Below are 12,596 nucleotides of genomic sequence, written 5' to 3' on the forward strand. Positions count from 1 at the left end.
AGCATGACATCCGTCACTTTAAGCCAAATAAAGATAATGTTCCTTCACAAACGGTCTGGATCTGCTGGTAGTTTCACCGGGACGCCTGTCTCATCCGAACCGGTTCCACAGACCAAGATCACAGTGTGTGTGAACACATCGAGCGCTCTAGAGACCAGCTAGCGACTAGCGTCTGTCACAGGAGCACAGGGACTTCTAAAGATAGGACAGAATCCCTCCGTCTGTCACTTTGCATTCGGCACAATATTCATCTTACTCGCGGATAATAAATGTATAATGAGTGAGGAAGAAAGATGAGAAACCTTTCAGCGTGTTCCCTTTGAAGCGATACACATCTGTGTTTACATTAGCCTTGCTACACGATTAAGTGGAACGTTCTGTTGCGTCTGACCTTTCAGAAGACATGCAAACCTTGCTGCCTTTCCAGTGTTTACAGAACAAGCACACCGCTAATTAGCTAATTGCAGACTGCTTGATTGGGTGTGCGGAGCTTGATTAAACGCCATTCAACTAGTAAAGCTCGGTTTGTAGACGACATGAACATTTCCATGGGATTTCACACGTTTTTGTTCATGAATATACAAAGCATTTTCAAACACAAGATGGCGCAGCTTAGCACACTAGCTAATTAGCTAGACAGAAATAATTATAATGCAGTTTAGTGACACCACTGACCAATCACAAGCGATAAAGTGATAAAACTCTTTAATTTCAGTTGTGCAAAATATTCTCTCTTAATAGCAAGTTCTTCCTTTTTTTTGGCTTGTATTTTTGTATTTGCACAATGAGGTCTGTTCACACCAAGAACAATAACTATAAAGATAACAATAATTATAACAATATTTATAACTATAAAGATAGCTATAACAATAGCTATAATGATAACTATAACTATAACGATAACTATAATGATAATTATAATGGTAGCGATAGCTATAATAACTATAATGTTAACTATAAATATAATGGTAACTGTAGGAATAACTAATGATAACTATAATGGTAACTATAACGGTAACTTTAACAATAACTTTAACGATAACTGTAGAGGCCAAAGTACAATTCATAGTAATGTGAATAAGAATTAATGTTAAAAAGGTAAATAATTTCATTTAGAAGTTCATGTAATGGTTAAAATGTTAAATAATACTTAAAAGGTTAAAAGCATACTAGAATTCATGTGCTTATCGGATTTGGTACATATTGGTAAAATAGTGTACTGCCTCTTTAAGAACCGGTCAACTCCGGCTACATTACGTTGATTCTCATTATGTGATTCAGATCTTGAGAGCTGTGGAAGCGAACGGTTTTCTTACTAATGTAGAGGTTTGAAATATTTGAGATATGCAATGGCTTACACTAATAACTATCTAACATTATTCCAAGCAGCTAGTCCCATTTGCAGTGTCCATTGTAAGCCCAGCAACACAGTTCAATAAATCCACTTCAGAAACGTTGTTGAAATAAAAGATGAAAATCTCCGGTTTTATTCCTTGGTTTCCGATTTACAAAAGAGATTGTGAGCTGACTAATACACTTATTCTACACTTATTCAGAGATTTTCATCTTTTATTTCAACAACGTTTCTGAAGTGGATTTATTGATCTGTGTTGCTGGGCTTGCAATGGACACTGCAAATAGGACTAGCTGCTTGGAATAATGTTAGATAGTTATTAATTTAAGCCATTGCATATCTCAAGATTTCAAACCTCTACAATAACTATAATGATAACTTTAACTATAATGTTAGCTATAAATATAATAACTATAATGTTAATTATATAGCAATAAATATAAATTTAACGATAACTCTAATGGTAACTATAGCAATAACTCTAATGGTGACTATAGCAATAACTATAACGATATCTATAACGTTAACTATAGCATTTACTATAACGATCACAATAATAACTATAACGATAAATATAGCAATAACTATAAAGATAACTATAACGTTAACTACAGCATTAACTATAACGATAGCAATAATAACTATGACGATAACAATAACTATGAAAATAACTATAACGATAACTACAGTATATTAGCGTCCACATCAGCGCATGATATCGTTTTGTTTATTATAATCGCTTCAGTTTTGTCGTCTGTCACTTTAAATACTCAAGCTCTTTAAAGCAGGATGGGTTCTGATTGGCTGTTGAAGTTTTCATCGTTCATCATCTGAAAAAAAAAAAAAATCATTCTGAAATCGTTCATCCATGGCGTTATCGTTATAGATAGGTTGTGAACTTTGCTATTCTCTTAGAGTTAAAACAATTTTTGAAACTATATGGTTAACAGTCATCATCATCCTTGGTGTGAACGGTCCTTTAATCCATATTTCTCATGAGTAAATAACATAAAGCAGTCTTTGCAATCGTTCTACCGTAGTATAAACCATAGACTGTAAAAAAAGATGGTCGCAGTGTACATGACGTCACCCGTATGTTTCTGAAGAGCGTTTTTAAAGCCCTAAGTGGGCGGAGCCGGCCGTCGCCATCTTGGCGGAGTCACTCCCGGATAAACGACAATGTGCAGCGTGGCGGATTAGCTGAGGTGACGTGCCGCTAACAGACGGCTAGCAGTGACATCAGCGGCAATCTACCTGTCACTCAAGTGGCCACGCCCTTAATTAAGCAGAACTTTAAGGCTTAATATAATTTAAACGGATGAGTTATAAAAAAATTCACCCCCCTCACAGTTGTCATAAAGGGCAAAATTAGCTATACAGACCAAAACCACTTTTTGCACCAGGCTGTAAACATGTTTTTTTTCTGCTGTAAAGTTGGCCATTTTAACATGGAGGTCTATGGGATTGACTCTCTTTTGCAGCCTGTCTCTAGTGGCCGGTCGATGAACTGCAGTTTAAGTCACTTCAGTGTTGGATTCAAGAGAGAGACCAAACGTTCTTGCAGAAGCTCCAGCACTGAGGCGTATAGGTCAGCGTTTGACTCACCGAGCACGTGCAGTTCTTGCACCCATCGGTCCACGTCTGCTCCTCTCTGTAGGTCACTCCCTTCACGTGACACGTTCTCTCGCAGTAACACGAGTCCAGACCTTGCATCTTCTCCTCGGCCAGAGACAGCTGGGAAGAAAAGCACCCCACCTCACCCCAATTACACTCCATTTCTGACAGAAAACAGATGAGCAAACGCCCGTACTTGATTGATCATTTGCGATCGGCTGTTTGCATTTTTCATTAAGCCGGAGTTATTTGGACACGCTCGATCAGAGGAGTTTTTCCTCATCAGCGCCAGAGTTTTGTGCAGTTGGCAGCTGTGAGTTATTACAACAACATAAACAAGACTTTAAATTCATAGCACAGACGCAGCCCAGATGTTCCCAGAAACCGGGCTCGGATTCATCTGTCAAACAAAAACGGGAGAAATGTGCTGCGTTTACTGCCAGACCGGGACTGAGGCGTTCAGCTGAGTTGAAAATACTTTTAAATATCAATTTGAAGAAACCAAAGAAGATCCAGAACTATAATTATTATATTAAGTTGGAACGAAATTCATGTCACCTGCTGTAATTGTAGCTTTTAATTCATTTTTCAGTATGACTTACCCATAAACATGTCCACGTACACATCATATGCAATATATACAGACACATTAGGTGATATTAATACTGAATATTAGAAATGCCTCCAAATGTATATACACTAAAAAAAAATACTTTAAAACAAATTTCTAAGAAACGACAACACACTGAATTAAAAGTGAAATTTTGAAGTAGAAAGACTTACACTGCAAAAACATGACGTTTCTGTCTTGTTTTCCAACACAAATATCTAAACATTCCTTAATCAAGATACATTTACTGGAGAAGCAAAACGACTGAAGATATTAAGTCTTGTTTTCTAAATAAATGATTAAAATAAAGTGAGTTTGTGCTTAAAACGAGAACGAATATCTGCCAATGGAGTCAGACAAATAATTAAATTTTCCCTTTGAATTAAGATGATCTTTCTGACTCCATTGGCAGATATTTCTTCTTATTTTAAGCACAAACTCACTACAGAAAACAAGACTTAAAATCTTCAGTCATTTTTGCTTCTTCTCCAGTAAATGTGTCTTTATTTCAGAATATTTAGATGTTTGTGCTGGAAAATAATACTGAGTAAGAACATGTTTTGCAGTGTAAATAGTATTTTCTTGTTTGTATTTTGTTTATTTAAAGGTTCACTGCATAATTATAGCCTCTCTATCGCCACAGGTGGTGGAAAGATAAAATTGCAAGTAACTTGGAGTGATTTTTTTATTAATCTAATGGAGATTGAAAATAAAAGCACACGTGTGTTTTGGAGCGACATGAGTTAATGCAATAATAATTTTTTTTCCAAAACAACTGAAATTCCGATTCAAATTCCAGCGGATGAAATGAAATTAATCCAATTATTCAGTGATTTTGAGTTCGTCACCTTGCTGGAGGTCTTGGCCAAGATGTCCTGAAGCTCCATGATCTTCTGCACGAGTCCATGAAAGTCGTTGCAGGTCGGACAGGCTAAGAAAGAAAGAAAGAGATGTAAATGAGATGCGCTTGTCATCATAACGGAAGGACTAAACAAAGTTTAGTAATTAACAGCACGTACTACGGTTGAGGTCCGGGCACTGAGAGATGAATCCTTGAGGCATTACAAGGATCTGAAGGTCTTGCATCACTCCCTGCATGGAAAACACACGGCAATCAGTTCAGACCATAGACCAAAACATATGGGCGTAGTGTCCGTCACGTCACCCGTAGGTTTCGGTTTTTGAGCGTTTTTGAAGCCCAAAGTGGGCGGAGTCACTCCCGGATAAACGACAATGTGCAGAGGCGGATTAGCTGAGGTGACGTGACGCTAACAGGCAGCAGACAAACGGCTAGCAGTGACATTAGCGGCAATCCACCTGTCAATCAAGTGGCCACACCCTTAATTATGCATAACTTTAAGGCTAAAACTTTAAGGCCCCCTCACAGTCGTCATGAAGGACAAAATTAGCTATACAGACCAAAACCAATTTTTGCACCAGGCTGTAAACGTGTTTTTTTCTGCTGTAAAGTTAGGCATTTTAACATGCGTGTCTATGGGATTGACTCTCTTTTGCAGCCGGTCTCTAGTGGCCAGTCGATGAACTGCAGTTTAAGTCACTTCAGTGTTGGATTCGAGAGAGACTGGAAGGTTGCCGCTTGGTTCAAACACACATTTAGATCAGAGCAGAGATGAATCAGACACATTCATTACATTTAATGACACTTTGCATGGCATTAAATAGAATTGAGAGAGTTTATCCAACAAGCACTTAGCAAATGAAGACCTTGCGCTGCTCTAATAAATAATGTGCATGCAGACATTCTGACCCAAAAAGAAAAATGTGCATGGTTATTAACATGGAAAGTAAGGAATGCCCCTCTATACAGTCACCACCAGTCCTTCAGCAGTGCATTATGGGTAAAATCCTGCTGGAGGATCTGAAATTGTGGCTTTTAGATGTTCAAGGCTGCTTTTATTTGCACGGCAGAATATAAACATAAAGCTTAAAACACTATTAAGAGAGGAGAAGGACGGACGCGGATGAGCCTGACCTTTTCCCAGGACATGTTCTCCGGATTAGCACCTGTTAAGCCATATTGCTTGTCTCATAGTTTCGATTTGCGCTTTATATTTAGAGGTTTTATCTCCGTGTCGAATCAAACTTGCACATTTTATTCAGGATTCAGTCCAACTGATGCCGGATGCCATGTGGAGATTATCCTTTATTATAATCAGCATGATCCGGAGGTGTTTGGGCGAAACAGTGCTTTTTAATGCAAAACACACAACACATTGACAGCGTCTAAAATGTAAACATTTATGTTTCATAAAAGCCTGTATGTTTCTGAAGTTGTCAATATATCAATATTAAGAGTCAAGGACACAATAAATTGATCAAAAGTGACTGTAAATATATGTATAATGATTTATTTTTCAAATAAATGCTGTTTTTTTTTTCTTTCTATTCATCAAAGAATCCTGACTAATAAAATGTATCACGGTTTACACACAAATACGACTGTTTTCAACATTGATAATAATCATAAATGTTTCTTGATCATCAAATCATCATATTAGAGTGATTTCTGAAGGATCATGTGACACTGAAGACTGGAGTAATGATGCTGAACATTCAGCTTTGATCACAGGAATAAATTACACTTTACTGTATATTCACATAGAAAACAGCTGATTTAAATCGTAATAATATTTCACGATTTTTACGAATTTGACTGTATTTATGATCAAATAATTGCAACCTTGGTGAGCAGAAGAGACTTCTTTCAAAAATATATTTTTAAAAAATCTTTTAGACCCCAAACCTTAATTATCCCTAAAGTGCTGCTGTACATTGTTTCCAATATTTCCAATGAGCATTGTAATAACATTGTAATAACATTGTTTGCATACATGTGCTGCGTTATGTTTTATTTTAAATATCTATTTATGTAGTAAGTCTGTTATTCCAACTTAGTATTCACTATATGATTGTTCTTTTCTATATATAAAAAAAGTAATGCATTTTTCTGGAATATTTAGGTTGTGTATTTTAGCACCGCTAGCTTTAACACTAATAATTCATGGTTATTTTTATTTAATAGTAGTTTTGAAGCCATTAGAATGTATTTTCCACCAAAGAAAATGATGTTCTTCCTCAGTATTTCTGTCTCGTTTTCCAGCACAAATATCTAAACATTCTTAAATCAAGACACATTTACCGGAGAAGGAGAATGACTGAAGATATTAAGTCTGAAAGACGTGAGTTTGTGAAAACGTGTTTATTTTTCTGACTGCATTGGCAGATATTTGTTCTTGTCTTAACAAGTGCAGTCAGAAAAATAAACACGTTTTCCCTTTGAATTAAGGAGTTGGCAGATATTTGTTCTAGGCATATATTGTTAATCTCCAGGAAATGTATCCTGATTTAAAAATGTTTAGATATATGTTCTGGAAAACAAGACAGAAAAAAATGTCTCTCTCTTTATTAACCCAAACCTCGATGACAGACACATTTTCAGGACACCGTATGAACAGCTTGTTTGAGACGTCGAAAGACCCGAACCCCGTGAAGAAGTTCCCGACTCTTCGCTAATCAAACGCCTCACTCAGACTACAGTGGAGATGAAACCAGCGCTAGTGCGTGGGGAACCGCGGAGAGTTTAATAGCAGGTGGACAAGGCCGCGCACTCTGGTAATTGGACATAATAGGCGTCGCGAGAGGAAATGATGTGGGTGGCGAGAGCGTAATAACAGCTCCCAGTCGCCACTGTCCCACTCTGATAAGCAAAACAAGCAGATACATATTGAATTTGTTTCATATGTGCCTTAATTTGATTGGCCTCCATGCGCTGGTCGCGAACACACACTCTGTCGCCGTGGCAACCGGCCCAGAAAGCCTTTCTCTCGGCCCTCGCAGGAGCAGAGCGCCGTGACTTATGAGAAATTGTTTTCGAAATTGTCTTGCCTCTTCAATTTTCCTACCATAAATTCAAAAGCTGATGCCGGTTTCTCCAGATTCTCCATAGCAATGAGAGGGAAATAGAGGTGAACGCTCTGGATTTATAGGAACTCGAGATGTAATTTAGTTTCTCTGCAAGTCAGCGAACACACACACGCACACACTCACAGACACACACTCAGAGACACACACACACACACACACACACACTCACAGACACACTCACTCACTCACTCTCACACACACACACACACACACACACACACATACACACACACAAACTCACAGACACACACTCACAGACACACACTCACAGACACACACACTCACACATGCACTCTCACAAACACTCACAGACACACTCACAGACACACACTCACAAACACTCACAGACACACTCTCACACACACACACTTACTCAAACACTCATACACACACTGACTCACTCACACACACACACACACACGCACACATGCATGCAGTGATTTTTTAAATTAGAGGCAATCGTCGGGTCAACAAGTGTGGAATCTTCACTAATCGAACAGTAATGGTGTCTTTGATCACCGGCGTCTCAAACTCCACATCGATATTGTGTTGAGTTAGAGTGAAAACGACATCTATTACACTTATAGCGGCTATAGTGGCCTTTTCTGCCTAAAGTTCTTGGGGAAAGGAGTTGGTGTGGAAGATGAAAGCCAACGTCCTGGACATGACGGAAATGAAACTGCAGATATCTGTGATGTGTGTATGCAAATAAGGGACAGAAACACGCTTTTATTTTTTTCTGGAGTGGTTAAGCTTTAATCAGCGTCTCCGTGGAGACAGAAGCAGGGGCGGAGTGAGAAAGATCGTCAAGAACCGCAAACGACCTCCAGCCTCACATCTGACAATTAGCACTGGAGATATTTAACAACCTGAAGACACTTCAGATATCAAAGAGGATCGATGACACTCACACACACACACACACACACACACACACACACACACTCACACACACACTCACAAACACATACACTCACTCACACACACTCACATACACACTCACAAACACATACACACACACACACACACACACTCACATACACATACACTCACTCACACACTCACACACTGTGTTTGAAATACACAATATCCACAATAGTTTTTGTATATGTATCATCAATAAATACTATACACTACACTATTTTGTAAATCTGCTGTTTACTTCAGCGAGTGTCCGGCATGACTCCAGCAACACAAAGCTCAAAGACTCTTGCATAAACAATGCACATGTTGTGTGCACTGTAAGATCAGGGCGTCTGGCAAATGAAGAAAATGCTATTTTGCATTTTTAATCCATCTTTTTAGTTAGTCGGATCAAATAACGAGTGAAGAATGAAGGGAAGGGTGAAGTTACAGTGCGTCGCATGTTTTCTCTGCACACAGAAAGCCTCAGGAAGAGAAGCAGCCTCTGTGTTTGTGACGATTCGTGATTCTCCTGTGGGATGAGGATGAAATACCTTGAATAAGCCATGAGCGCTGTTTCTCTGTCCGACCCAGAACGACGTGTCTTCCGGGATCTCCATCAGAGGAACAGCCACCACTCGCTCGTAGATTCTGAGAGGAAACATCACAATGAACGTCAAAATATCAGAACCGGCAGCAGCGAAACGGCAAGATTCTTGATACCAACTTCAACACCACTGGCAGATTCTTCTTGTTTATTTTAAAACAAGTGAAAAATATACACTTACTGTATATCCGAGATTTAAAACATATTGCAGTGTAGTCAAGTAAGTGTAGTCACAGTATTACAGTATTGCAGTTTAGTCAAGTAAGTGTAGTCACAGTATTACAGTATTGCAGTGTAGTCAAGTAAGTGTAGTCACAGTATTGCAGTATTGCAGTGTAGTCAAGTAAGTGTAGTCACAGTATTGCAGTATTGCAGTGTAGTCAAGTAAGTGTAGTCACAGTATTACAGTATTGCAGTGTAGTCAAGTAAGTGTAGTCACAGTATTACAGTATTGCAGTGTAGTCAAGTAAGTGTAGTCACAGTATTACAGTATTGCAGTGTAGTCAAGTAAGTGTAGTCACAGTATTACAGTATTGCAGTGTAGTCAAGTAAGTGTAGTCACAGTATTGCAGTATTGCAGTGTAGTCAAGTAAGTGTAGTCACAGTATTACAGTATTGCAGTGTAGTCAAGTAAGTGTAGTCACAGTATTGCAGTATTGCAGTGTAGTCAAGTAAGTGTAGTCACAGTATTACAGTATTGCAGTGTAGTCAAGTAAGTGTAGTCACAGTATTACAGTATTGCAGTGTAGTCAAGTAAGTGTAGTCACAGTATTACAGTATTGCAGTGTAGTCAAGTAAGTGTAGTCACAGTATTGCAGTATTGCAGTGTAGTCAAGTAAGTGTAGTCACAGTATTACAGTATTGCAGTGTAGTCAAGTAAGTGTAGTCACAGTATTACAGTATTGCAGTGTAGTCAAGTAAGTGTAGTCACAGTATTGCAGTATTGCAGTGTAGTCAAGTAAGTGTAGTCACAGTATTGCAGTATTGCAGTGTAGTCAAGTAAGTGTAGTCACAGTATTACAGTATTGCAGTGTAGTCAAGTAAGTGTAGTCACAGTATTACAGTATTGCAGTGTAGTCAAGTAAGTGTAGTCACAGTATTGCAGTATTGCAGTGTAGTCAAGTAAGTGTAGTCACAGTATTGCAGTATTGCAGTGTAGTCAAGTAAGTGTAGTCACAGTATTACAGTATTGCAGTGTAGTCAAGTAAGTGTAGTCACAGTATTACAGTATTGCAGTGTAGTCAAGTAAGTGTAGTCACAGTATTACAGTATTGCAGTGTAGTCAAGTAAGTGTAGTCACAGTATTGCAGTATTGCAGTGTAGTCAAGTAAGTGTAGTCACAGTATTACAGTATTGCAGTGTAGTCAAGTAAGTGTAGTCACAGTATTACAGTATTGCAGTGTAGTCAAGTAAGTGTAGTCACAGTATTGCAGTATTGCAGTGTAGTCAAGTAAGTGTAGTCACAGTATTACAGTATTGCAGTGTAGTCAAGTAAGTGTAGTCACAGTATTACAGTATTGCAGTTTAGTCAAGTAAGTGTAGTCACAGTATTACAGTATTGCAGTGTAGTCAAGTAAGTGTAGTCACAGTATTACAGTATTGCAGTGTAGTCAAGTAAGTGTAGTCACAGTATTACAGTATTGCAGTTTAGTCAAGTAAGTGTAGTCACAGTATTACAGTATTGCAGTGTAGTCAAGTAAGTGTAGTCACAGTATTACAGTATTGCAGTGTAGTCAAGTAAGTGTAGTCACAGTATTACAGTATTGCAGTTTAGTCAAGTAAGTGTAGTCACAGTATTACAGTATTGCAGTGTAGTCAAGTAAGTGTAGTCACAGTATTACAGTATTGCAGTGTAGTCAAGTAAGTGTAGTCACAGTATTGCAGTGTAGTCAACCTTGCGGTAGGACTGAGGCCGTACTATTTGGCAAGAGAATTTTCTTATGTGATAGAGATAACGGTGTATATCCCTTGTGATGGATTTTTTAATTAATCAACTTTAATTAATCAACTAACATTTGTTTTTCTTGCAGGAACGACATTCATATGCATTTAAATGTTTCCAAACTCTTTAAGGGAAAACTTGTGACTTTGAGTTTTGTGTGTGTGTGTGTGTGTGTGTGTGTGTGTGTGTGTGTGTGTGTGTGTGTGTGTGTGTGTGTGTGTGTGTGTGTGTGTGTGTGTGTGTGTGTGTGTGTGTGTGTGTGTGTGTGTGTGTGTGTAAATAACAATTAAGGGAAGTTAAACTAGACAGATGACTAGTTCTCAAACCTTGTGATAAGTAATCACAAAATCAGAGTTTGCTTGTGCCAGTGACAGAGGGAAAAGTTTGGGGCTTTTGAACCAATTGAACCAATCATATTGAAGGTGAGATGTTAGTCTTATTTCTTTTCTCGATTCTATAAAAACTGTTGTATTCGTGTTTTCTGGTGGGATTCTCAATGGAATTTCCTCCGGCCTTGCTTCTAGGAAGAGATTCTCTGAGAACTGCTCGGGAAGATCTCCCGGCCATGATTAAAGCATTTAAAGGACATTTGCTTAAGTCTGTTTGTCGATTATTCCTGCGCAGGAAGCTAGTTTAGGAAGGAAGTTAGTTTAGGAAGCTAGTTTAGGAAGGAAGCTAGTTTAGGAAGTAAGCTAGTTTAGGGGAACAAGTTAGTTTTGTAGACGAGACCCAGATAGACTTAACGACGACAGTAGACGTTCGGGGACGTCGATTTGTAGACGAGACCCAGATAGTTAGGTTTAGGGAAAAATCTACCACACCCTCATTCGGCCAATGTGACTAATGCTTGTGAATATATTAATACTGTGACAGCCAGGATACAGTCAAAATATCCCAAATCACTGATTACAATCTCTGGTGATTTTCACCAAGCATCTCTACATAATACTCTCCCCACGTTTACTCAGTATGTGCACTGTGAAACGAGAGACAATCAAATCTTGGACTTGTTTTATGCAAATGTGAAAGAAGCTTAATCTCGTTTACATTAGGTCTGTTTATGTGCCGGTTGTGAGGAAGCAAACGCCAGTAATAAGAACAGCTGAGATTTGGTCTGATTCAGTCTATGAAGCATTAACGGATTGTTTTGAAACAACTGACTAAGTTCTGTGCAAATCACATGATGAGGACATTGATAGCTTAACTGAGTGTATTACAGATTATATAAACTTTTGTGTTTATAACACCGTACCTACTAAAAAGATCAAATGTTATTCAAACAACAAACCTTGGGTCACCTCTGAGTTAAGAGTATTATTAAAGGGGTGGTATAATGCCCTTTTCACAAGATGTAAAATAAATCTCTGATGTGCTCAGAGTGTGTGTGTGAAGTTTTAGATCAAAATACCCCACAGATATTTTTATATAGCATGTTAAAATCGTCACTTTTAGAGGCTGAGCAAAAACACACCGTTTTATGTCTCTTCCTTTTAACGCAAATGAGCTGCTGCTCCCGGCACAGGGGGCGGAGCTTCAACAGCTTGCACTCACACAGACATGCACTGAAAATTTGTAAAAACTTTTAGCCTTTTACGTTCAAACCGGATTCAGAATGATGGAG

General features: G+C 38.4%; 1 protein-coding gene across 1 annotated transcript in view; it reads right to left on the minus strand.

Annotated features, from left to right (window-relative positions):
* nell2a (neural EGFL like 2a) overlaps positions 1-12,596 on the minus strand; it is a 112,556-nt gene that overhangs the window by 72,184 nt on the left and 27,776 nt on the right. The window contains exons 5-8 of the mRNA XM_084396311.1: positions 8,981-9,077; positions 4,598-4,670; positions 4,427-4,509; positions 2,960-3,088 (exon numbers count right to left, since the gene is read on the minus strand). Of these exons, the coding sequence (XP_084252437.1) occupies positions 2,960-3,088; positions 4,427-4,509; positions 4,598-4,670; positions 8,981-9,077 (382 nt within the window). The remainder of the gene's footprint in view (positions 1-2,959; positions 3,089-4,426; positions 4,510-4,597; positions 4,671-8,980; positions 9,078-12,596) is intronic.

This window comes from Rutilus rutilus (genome assembly GCF_951802725.1).
Source record: "Rutilus rutilus genome assembly, chromosome: 23".
Classification (NCBI taxonomy): Eukaryota; Metazoa; Chordata; class Actinopteri; order Cypriniformes; family Leuciscidae; genus Rutilus; species Rutilus rutilus.